Genomic DNA, 11,980 nt, shown 5'->3' on the forward strand with positions numbered 1-11,980 from the left:
ATGAGGCTATTTTGTTTTTGAAATAAAAATATAGATCTGTTTTGAAGGAAAGAAACTTAAATTTTGGGTTTTGATTTGTTTTGTACAGGTGCTATATAGAAAATAAAGTTAAATAAGTTAACTTTCAATTGGGCAAGGGTGGCGTTTTTTGAGGGGAAGGGGGATTTAAGGGTAGGGTAATCACTGCGTTTAGCATAGTTAATGGAAACATCACCCTTGAAACAGCTGAATGGTGTCAAATGTTTAAGCAGCATGACATTTAAGCAGTATGACATCCGTATATAACCCAATTCAAGCACAAAGTTAAACCTAATCCAATGTTTACACTCTAAGCCAAATATCAAATTCCCTGACTAAAAAGCTGAGTTTCTAAGACCTTTAATGAAGTGTTGTGCTTTGCATAATATTAAAAGGTTTTTTGCTTGAATATCACTTTCTAAGAATTTAATATTCACTATGAGAACAACAATGGATAATTTACCTCAGGTTTTAGAAACAAAATCTTAGGTACTGTTTGAATCGCAGTGAAGTGCTTCGTCTCCCATATTCCAAAGCTCGATTGTGGTTTTACAAACTTTATATTTAGTTTTTCTGTGGTCTACCTTTTAACACGTCTTTGAAGCAGTCATTTTGATGTGTAAGCTCCTAAAATTGATATTATCCTGATATATTGGCGTTAATTAACAGATACAGTCTGATCGAAGCATTGATTTATAGTAAGTGATTTCCAGTTGTTGAGCTTGTAAGGAACTGAAAAAAGGCCATAACAATGTGAAACATAGGTAGAGAAAAATTACATTTTGAAAAATGGAAAATAAAATAATTCACAAACAAGAATCCTTAATAAGGAAAAAAATTATATTGAAATTACATGATTTTCATGCTAATCTGCTGCTTCTGAACACAGTTTTAAAAACACTGCTGCTTATCTTTATAATACACAAGAGATGCATGGATGGAGTTAGAATTGAAATGTATAAATGTATCAATGTTTTCTCAAACTTATCTTAGATGTTGCTTTCAGATGATGTATCTAAAAACGCACTGCAGATTGGCAACTCAAATGACGCTAGTAATGGCTGCTTTTAAAGCACATCTTTTGTTTTGAATGTGTGGTTTTAGACCACGATTCAAATTGGTAAGATTACTTGATTTCTGTAATCAGGGATTCAATATGTTTAAAAAAAATTTATGTGGTTCGCTGCTTGGGTGCAATCTGTGTAATACCACATATCTGATTTTTTTTTGCATTTGCACGGTTTTGACCACCAGGTGTCCCCATCACGTGCTGTTTCGAATAATTAGAAACAGTGAATCATTTTTCCAAGCAATTGATTCAATAGTTTTGAAGCAATTAAAAGTTTGTTTCTCCCATTGCTAAATTACACTGAGGTATTTAAATGTTGAGGAGCAAGCTCATTGGCTGCTGGGGCGACTACAACCAATCACCTGCACCATGCACAGTAGTTGGTAGCAGGTTGTATAGGATTTGTCAGCCTGTGCACCCAGTAGAGTTTAATGACAAAATTATGTATATACACAGACAATATAAACTCTCTATTACAAAAAAAAAATCATCACATCTTAGTAAGATGGTAGTTTTAGATATCACTACAGTTCGTTGAAAGTATAATCCAGCTTTTTCTTCAAAAAACAATGAGTCTGATTTATAAAATTTGCATAGCAATCTTCCTGAATGTTCACCACATTTCCGCCCCTATTTTGTGCGCACGTCACGTTTATAAATTAAACCCAATGTGTTGCCTCTGTAGTGCAGTGAATCTTGGAATAGTTTGGGCCACAAAGCAAGTGTTGGTTGCATTCTGTAGACCTCCAGAAACAGGTTTAAACATGCAGATTAATTCAGCAGTTTGAGCGTCTTACCTTTGCTGTGGTGGACATGGCTCCAGCCATCTTCATCTGAGAGTTCATGACTTTGGTCTGCGTGGACATGGACGTGACTTTAGAGCTCACAGCGTAGGTTCGGTTCTTCTGTTTTCGAAGCTGTACGAGCTGTTTGGCTAATATTTTGCAGGCTTCACGGTTTCCAGTCTTGGCCATTTTTTTGATTTCCATTTCCTGTTAACAATAAAAAACAAAACGAAGTCAAGAACTGACCATTACATAACTCAGAGACAGAGAAATCAAGCAGTGCTATTTTACAGTATACTGAAGTGTAACTACTGTATGGTTGTCCAATGTTCGATTCTGAAATTTAAAAAATGTCCATTTCCCACTAACACTTACATAAAGGGACATTGGAGCATTTTAAAGCCACGATTCATCAGCAGATTGCTCCTTTGTCAGCTTATAGACCGGGGTGTCCAAACTCAGTCCTGGAGAGCCAGTGTTCTGCTGAGTTTAGCTCCAACTTGCTTCAACACACCTGCCAGGAAGTTTCTAGTATATGTAGTCAGAGCTTGATTAGCTGGTTCAGGTGAGATAGATTAGGGGATGGAGCTAAACTCTCCAGGACACCGGTCCTCCAGGACCGAGTTTGGACAACCCTGTTATAGACAAACCAGCTGATCGATGTGAAGGCAAAGAATAGAAAATAAGCTGTGTTTAAGAATGTGCTCAACAGCACTCAAATGTTAGCAGGAAATGGCCGTTTTTAAAATTTCAGTATTGATTGGTACCAGTGGTGGAAAAAGTACTGAAAAATTATACTCCAGTAAAAGTACTATTCCTTGGCTAACAATGTAGTGCAAGTAGAGTAAAAGTACCTGTTGTAAATATTACTCAAAGTATGAGTGAAAAGTAGCCCTTTTAAAAGCACCCAAGAGAAGTGAGTGAGTATTAGGCTGTTAAAAGCTGATGCATTTACATGTAATTTGTAGATGTGTGTAAACGTAACATTCAGTGGCATATCGCAAAATGTGGGGGCCCCCCCAACTACTGACGAGGGCACCTGTCGGAAATCACGCATAGTGGGGTAGGGGGAAATTGCGGAAACACGCTTAGTGGGGTGGGGGGGAGGGGGCTGACGGTCACTGAAATCACACTCAATGGCGGGGGTGGGGGGGAGGGGGGGGAGATGGGGGGGCGGGGGGTGGTCATGGGTTATAGTAATATTTAGATAGTTTAGAACGCATAAAGAACACATACATTAAAAAGTTCATCTTTATAATTATCACATTTATAATGTTAAGAATTGGTTTCCATGATTTATAATTATTTACGAACCACTTAAGCATTGTTGGTGGTTTTTTAAGATCATTCAGAATGAGTTAGTAAATGATTTAAAAACTGTTCAAATTAATATTTATATGATTATTTAGGCAAATAGTCCCTTATAAGTGACAATTAAAGGGTCAGTTCAATTCTAAACAGGAAAAAAAAGAACATAAATGACTTTATTTATATATATTCATTTAAAGATACACAAATGAAACTGTATCAAATGAAAAATAAATCTTTGCAACCTTATCTAAAATAAAATTACTGTACAGTTTAAATATTGCATCCCATTATATTGTTAAATTATTATATTGTTGTTGTTTTACCCAATTTTATGTCATATTTTTGGCACTCCTGTTATTCAGGAATGTTTAAACTTTACAGTAATTTTACTTTTTAGATACGATTGCAAAGATGTATTGTTCATTTGATACTGAGCCTTTAATTGTCATTTATAAGGCATTTATAAAGCAAAAATAGTCCTCACTTTAGATTAGGTCACAAAACTGCATGATGTTAAGTTAATAAAGCATTTATTAACATACATAATAACCATTACTATATTCCTGAATAATAAGATATATAAATGTTAATTTTAATAGTTTATTAATCATTTACTAACTCATTCTGAATTATCTTAAAAACCTCCAACTACTCTTAAACACAAATGGTTTGTAAATAATTGCAATACTTAATTTAGTAATGAAAAATCAGCCAGTTGGAAAGTATGAAAGTACAATTATTCAGCACATAATAAATGTGGTTATAAGTCAAGAACGCAGCATTTGTAGCTGCAGTTCTAAATTGATTGCTAACGTTTATAAATGTAAAGTTAATGCTTAACCAATAATGAATTTACTAGATGCTAATGCTTAATAAATGATTCATAGTGTGTAGTTATTATAAAGTGTTACCGTTTTTACTTTTCTGATTTTGTAAATCACTGGTTCCGCTATTTGTCTAGAAACTATACACTATACCTTTAAGAGTCATTAATAATTTGTAAAGCAAATCCCAGGCACATTATTTTTAAAATTTACCTCAGCAGATCTTGTTTTCTCCAATGAGCTCTTAATGTTAGTCTCTCAGGCAAACTCATGCTGATCAGCTAAACAGACACATTAGACACAATAAACTCTAATGACACACACACATTAGACCAGGTGCTGTGCTCACCTCATATGATGCCTGCTAAGCAAAACGCAAACGAACACATTAACACCACTGACACACATACACACACAAAAACAGGACTGTCCTACTTTAACACACATCTACTGAGAAAACAGTCAAGAAAATATGACTGGAATAGGCCGTTTTTATTGTTATACCATGATAAATAATGATGTGCCATCATTATAAATATTCATGTATAGTGAGATGGAGCTGTAACATCAGGCCTATTAGTGATGTTTTATTGTCACGTCAGCCACTAGGCAGCACTATGAGAACTAGAATAAAAGTGACAGACTGACGTGCTAAACAAAATCCACACATTCAGATGACAGATCATTCTAAAGCATGACCCACTTCAGTTGACTAATAATTATCCAGCAGCTGACAGATAGGATTTCATCTGGAGCAGGGTTTTTAAAATAAAAAAAGAACAGATTTGATATTATGCTGAACTGTAGTCAGTACTGAACTGATAACTACTGAACATGAGTATAAACCTGTAGTGAATACTGAACTGTGGCAAGTACTGAACTGTTAATTAATGAACACAGAACAGTATGAAGGCCTGAACTGTAGTACTGAACCAGTACTATACTGTATTGAGTACTGAACACGAGTGCCGTACTGTAGTTAGTACTAAACATGAGTGCTGAACTGTAATGACTAATGAATGCCTGTACAGAACTGTAGTAAGAGCTGAACCCTTGTAAGTTCAGAACATGAATGCTGGATTGTAGTACTGAACATGAGTGCTGAATTGAAGTATGTTTTGAACAAGAGTACTGAACTGTATTGATTAACGAATGGGAGTACAGAACTGTAAGAAGAGCTGAATCCTAGTAAGTTCTGAACATGAGTGCTGGATTGTAGTACTGTATGTACTGAACATGAGTGCTGAAATGCAGTAAGTACTGAACATGAGTACTGAACTGTAGTAAGTACTGAGCATGAGTGCTAAACTAAAGTATGTACTGAACATGAGGGCTGAACTGTAGTAAGTACTAAATATCAGTGCTGAATTGAAGTACTGAACACGATTGCTAACCTGTAGTAAGTACTGATCATGAGTGCTGAATTAGACCAAGTCCTGAAAATCAGTGCTGAACTGTAGTAAGTACAGTACCTCAACATGAATGATGAATTATAGTAAGTACTGAACATAAGTGCTGAATTAAAGTTCTAAACATGAATGCTGAACTGTAATAAGTCCTGAACATGAGTCCTGAATTGAAGTACTGAACTATAGTAAGTAGTAAACATAAGTGCTGAATTGAAATCTGAACATGAGTGCTGAACTGTAGTAAGTACTAAACATGAGTGCTGAATTGAAGAATTGAACATGAGTGCTGAATTGAAGTACTGAACATGAGTACTTAACTATAGTAAGTACTGAACGAGTGCTGAATTGACGGAAATACTGAACTGTGTTGATTAATGAATGCAAGTACATAACTGTTGTAAGGACTGAACCTTAGTGAGTTCTGAACATAAGTGCTGAACCATGGGAAGTACTGAACAGTAGTAAGAAATGTGAGTATTGAACTTTAGTGAATACTGAGTGTGAGTATTGAACTGTAGTGCATACTGAACTTTTCCCAGTGTTGGGTTGTGGCTGGAAGAGCATCCGCTACGTAAGGACTGAACTATACTGAGATCTGAATACTAGTGCTGACCTGTAGTAATTTATGAGCACGAGTGAAGACCTGTCATAAAATCTGAACTGTATTGAATAATGAACGTGAATACAAAATTTTTGATGAGGACTGAACACTAGTAAGTTCTGAAAATGGGTGATAAACTATGGCAAGTACTAAACTGTAGTGAATACTGACTGAATATCACTGTTTGATCTTGACTGAAGAAGTTATGTTGCTTTAGTAAGAATCATTGGATATTTTTTTTTAAATAAGTGACTGAAAAAATAGATTCCCCTACTTTGGCCTAAATGTTTTAAGGGCTGTAATAAATAACATGAAAAATACTCATGAAAATAATCATAGAGATAGATGATTCATGATACTTTTTAAAATACTCATTAGTTACTTTAAGACACTTTAATATAAAGTGAGTAGAATTGACTTGTATGTTTAGTTTGGTCTAACTTACAACTTTCTTTTCCCAGAATATATCCAGATTGTATATATCTTTTTTTAAATAAATTAATGAATATCTGAAAACTGTCTTTAAATTTCTAGGTTTAAATGAGAGTATAAACCCTCATGTTTTTAATGTGTTCTCCGACTTCTAGCCCCCGTTGTACAGTAAGTGGGAAATTAAAGCAGCAGCAGCAGAACGTGACCGCCCTGCAGCTATCTTTCAATATGGGTCATTTGAAAAAAAAAGAGAGAAATTGACAACAAAGCAAAACCATGTCTAATTACAATAAAGATGAATAAAAAAGAACCCCTCTCGGGAGGCAATTATGCACATTTCTGTGTTTACATAGAAACAATTAACTTAAATGGAGAGAGTTAGTGAGCACGCTGTATTCTTCCGAGCTTTAAAAGTGGCTAACAAGAACACTCAAATCATCCTCTCGGGTATTAAGAGACGGAAACTTTTTATCTTAAGGCAATGAAGGCCACAGATTCTACCAGTTTCTAATGCAACTAATAGTAAGATGAAAACTTTAATTCTTTGATGTAATAGAATGAAATGAAAGCTGGACTACCTCGCGTTGACACATGATGCTGAAAGGGAAGAGGTGGACGTAGGGAGTTGAACTCAACAGATATGAGAGTGCTTTGTTCCACTTACCATTTGCCTCTCCTGTCTCTCCAGGGCAGCTCTGTCTCTGGTGATTTGTCTCTGGGTGCCTCTCAGCTCTTTGGACTGCTCTTTAATGATATCTGTGACAGAACGGGGCAGGGAAAAAATTGCAATAAAAACCGTCTGGAAAATCCTCATACAGTTCACTGATCTGAAACAGATTTTTTTTTGTGTCTTCTTCTTTCCCTTTTCTTATTCACCCACAAAAAGACGTAAAAGCGATTTAGTATATCCATGACAACACAAAACTCCTGGCAGGACTTTTATTTACACAAATTATACACAAAGTTCAAAATAAGAGTTTTAAAAAAAAGTATTGATGCATTCAAAAGACATTTCTATTTTCAAATAAATAACAATCATTATATTTATTTATTATTTTACTTCAATTTTTTTTATTAAAGTACTTTATATAAAAAGATGCTAAATTTTATTAGATGATGATTTTTAGAATAAATGGTTTTTGAGAGCTAAATCGGCATATTAAGCAGCGATCACCCTCATCATCCTACAATTTGAGAAGCTTTGTAGGACACTGCATTTCAACACACTGCAAATATTACTAAATTAAACATGGTAAAAACATCAAATATATTCCACTCTCCCAAAATGGTGCAGTTTTAAATGAATACTTTTAACTCAGCTATGAGGTTAAAGCATTACGTGTAAATCTATGGGTCTTAGGCTAAACTCAATGAACTTGAAATTTTAATATAAAGCATCTAAAGAATCTAAACAGCATTTGCATGCATGAAACAAATATTGTAGTGGAACCTCACCATCAGAATGGATTATGAAGGATCATTTAGACAATAAAAATGCATTTAAATGATTTTTTTTATCTATTTATCTATCCATCCATCCATCTAAAGAGCTATTTTAAAATAAATAAATTGTTTTTACTATTGCATAGAGATAGACACACTGCACATATTTTAAAAATATATATTTATTAAATAAATTTCCCATGTTTCAGCTTTGCATTTAGGTTGTATTTATTAGATAGATAGATAGATAGATAGATAGATAGATAGATAGATAGATAGATAGATAGATAGATAGATAGATAGATAGATAGATAGATAGATAGATAGATAGATAGATAGATAGATAGATGGATGGATGGATGGATGGATGGACGGACATTACAAGAAGAATCTAAGAAAAATATTACAAAAATCTAACTATTGCTTGTGCTGCATTATACAGACATGCACACACACACACACACACACACACACACACACACACACACACACACACACACACACACACACAAAACACTTGAAATAAAGGAATACGACATTTAGAATTATTTGACTGATTTAATGAGATCTGAGAATATTTCTGAAAATGGAACATGATTTTATGACCCAAAGTGACCAGAAAAGTGAGCCTCATGTTCCTCTTCATATTTCCATGTCTAAGATGCCAGAGTGTGCTGTACATCGCCTTTAGGGAAAACACACACTCTTACACAGCAGCAATCAGCTCACCGTGTGCCCTCATGAATGCCAATCATGATAACATCCCATGAGATGAAATGGTCAATATTAGAAGCCCCACAAGGTGTTTAAGGAGAAAAAGAGTTAATAGTAAAAAATTAAATATTTTTTAAGATAAAATATAATAATATTTTAAAATTAATTAATTAAATATATAAAGTAGGTAGGTTTGTGAGATAATTGTTGATTTTAACTTTGTTTTTTAAAGAGTGTGACATTTTATATCAGAAGCAAAAAGACAAGGTAAAAGTAAAAAAATATATTAAAAAATTTAATTAAATGAAAAAAAAAATGTTTTTTTAGATGCAATAAGTCAGTTTAAATCAAAAGAAATAAAAACCAACAAATTATTTGGAAAAAAAAGAATGCAGAAAAGATGCAGAAAAAGAAAATCAAAGTCAAAATGTTATTAGAAATCATTAAACAAAATAAAATACAACAAAAAGGAGAATGTGTTTAAAATAAGATACCAAGTTTATGTAGTTAAATAATATTATGAACATGTATAATAAATAGTAGTTAAATAATATTTTTAAAAGGTGTGACATTTTATATTATAAGGAAAAAGAGAAGGTAAAAGTCAACAAATAAATAAAAAAAACTAACTATTTGAAAAAAAAAGTTTTTTAAAGATGGAGAAAAATACATTTTAAGTCAAAAGACAGAAAAATCTGCAAATTATATAAAAAATATATATAAAAATGTTTTTAAAGATGGAGAAAAAGAAAATGAAGTGAAAGGTTATTAGAAAGCATTAAACGAAAAGAAATGCAACAAAAAATGAGAATAATTAAAATAAGATCCCAGGTTTATGTAATTAAATAATATTCTAATAAAATTAAAAATTAAAATATAAATTTGAAGAGCACACATATCTAACAAAGTAGAACAAAAACTTTTTAAAAATTGTTTAAAATAACAGTCCAAAGAAACTCAGAAAGTTTATGAAATTTTTTTTTCATGCTTATCAATATGTTTGTTAAGTGCGCATGCCTAAACCTAGAGAGTTTGTGTACACGTACAAGTGTACGTAAAAGATGACGTATCGTAAACGTATTATTGAGGGAGGGTTATCGTCCACAAAACTCAGCGAGCTCCACCAGCTCTGCCATCTGAGAGGATATACTGGCACCATGACTCTCGACTCACCTTGGCACCAAGGTCAGGAGGACAAAGACTGGAAAATGATGGAAATTATTCAACTTAACCACTGCAAAAATATCACAACGTAAGTCAAAACTATGATTAATTCAAATGATATATTCTCAGTTTAAATGCTTTTCTCTTGTTTGAGTGATCACAAACAATTTATTAATTATTAACGACAACTGTAAAAAATGCTGGGTTACACACAATCAATTTGTTATGGGACAACATGAATGTTTTAAGCTGACCTAATAGTTTTTACAAATTGACATGGATTGAACATAAAACAATTACGTTGTCCCAAAAATTATCAATAATTGTGTCGTTTTAGCTTATTTTAAATAAGTGGTTTTAACAAACTGCAAACATGTTTTTGAGTGTGTGTGTATAGAATTAGTCTATTCAGGGTTCAGACAACAACAAAAGATTAATAATAATAACATTTTTAGCAAATGTTGATGGTGAAAATGCAGAATCAAATCACTAGAGAAAGAAAGAAAGAAAGAAAGAACTGTTCAAATCTATGTATTGATATGCATGGACGAGGAATGAGGGCTTTTACTGATCATTTGTTGAACTGAATGAATAATCAGTTAAGTCATGAAGGGCAGCTAACCCGTATCTAACCAACTAACCAAGCAAATTGCCGGGGATTCATCATTAAACACCTATATCACAGAACAATAAAGCATATAACAAGCTGCAAACTCATGGGAGAAAAAACATATATTAAATAAATAAATAAACTACAAAGCAGCAAAATATGTGACCAATATGATCTAACATTAAATAATCTATAGAGGTAAAGTTGGTTTTATATTCGCACATTCGTTCATTTAGAAGTCTCTATATTGTTTATCATGTTTACATGTTACGGAATTAGCATGCAAGTGTGACTTGAAAACAACATCAACACTGTATATTTGACTGTGAACAATGTTGTACTTTGAAAGTAATTTGCTCCTAATATGATTTCGCTATATATTGTATGCAAACAATACTTTTATGAAAATATATTATTAAGGGGAAAGTCCGAATATGCGAATATAAAACCAACTTTACCTCTATAACTAATCTTAATGTGAGGCAGATTAGCTTTTTCAATTTTAACTAAGAAATAACGTAGTTTATCACTTTTTACCACATTACTTTTATGTACACTACTATACACAACATAGTTCCCTGATAGACAGACATAAACTCTCTCTTAAATGTAAATTAAACACTCATAATAAGTAATGCTCGGTTAAATTACTGTAAACAACAGCGAATGTCTAGATAAACACTTTACGTAATAAATACTTCACATCTACAACTCTACGTAAACAAAATTGCTGTAAACGCTAATAATGTCGCAGAAGATGTAGCAGGCAAACAGGTGCAGCGTATAAAACCATCAAAAAAACTATAATTAAACAATTAACAAAGTGTCTTACCGTCGACAGTCTTCTTTTTAAACAGAGACGCCATGACGACTTAAATTAGACTTTGTTATTCAACTTATTTAAAATGAAAACTAGATTCTCCGCTTAATTGTCTGAGCCTGACAGACTATCGACCCACTCAAAGGTCCCGTCTTGGTTGTTTGTCAGCAGCACAACTGACTTTCCAGCACATGATCCCATGCTGGGCGTGACGTCACCGGCGACGAGATTGAGTGTGTCTCACAGTTCTTCTGACGTCCTTTAGGGGGCAGTGCTCTATTCCTCAATATACTCGTCTGCACAAGGCTGATTAACTTTAACTTTTCAGCAATGTCCTGAGGTGTAATATGCTATAATTCATTGAAAATTATGATTTTCCTCCCAATTCTTCCATAATTGTTATACATGCAGTTTTTATGAACTCATATAATTGAGTTTTTGTACTCTGAAACAATTCATCACACCAACCTCAGGACTCTTTAAAATGAACAAGTGATGAGAAAATATGATTAAAATGCTGAAGAACTTGAATAAAATTATGCACATTGTATATCCTAACGAGTGATGCTATTAAATGAATGAATAAAAAAATAATGAAAAAAAATTACACTCTTATTTCAACGTTTATCAAAACAATTCTTTGTCGTTGTAAAGGATATCAAACACTTTTACTATACTGTCCTTGGCAGATAACTAACAGACTACATTTCATAAGTAATCTGGACTGTCAGTGCTTATATGAATGACCTTTAATTGAATAAACACATTATGCATGCACTT

At 33.2% G+C, this 11,980-nt stretch overlaps 1 protein-coding gene across 1 annotated transcript in view; it reads right to left on the reverse strand.

Annotated features, from left to right (window-relative positions):
- chmp2ba (charged multivesicular body protein 2Ba) overlaps positions 1-11,407 on the reverse strand; it is a 20,807-nt gene extending 9,400 nt beyond the window's left edge. Inside the window, exons 1-3 of the mRNA XM_056465146.1 lie at positions 11,213-11,407; positions 7,114-7,205; positions 1,885-2,079 (exon numbers count right to left, since the gene is read on the reverse strand). Coding sequence (XP_056321121.1) covers positions 1,885-2,079; positions 7,114-7,205; positions 11,213-11,246 — 321 coding nt within the window. The 5' untranslated portion in view covers positions 11,247-11,407. The remainder of the gene's footprint in view (positions 1-1,884; positions 2,080-7,113; positions 7,206-11,212) is intronic.
- Positions 11,408-11,980: the final 573 nt, after the last annotated feature.

The sequence above is a fragment of the Danio aesculapii genome, chromosome 9, assembly GCF_903798145.1.
Source record: "Danio aesculapii chromosome 9, fDanAes4.1, whole genome shotgun sequence".
In the NCBI taxonomy this organism is placed as follows: domain Eukaryota; kingdom Metazoa; phylum Chordata; class Actinopteri; order Cypriniformes; family Danionidae; genus Danio; species Danio aesculapii.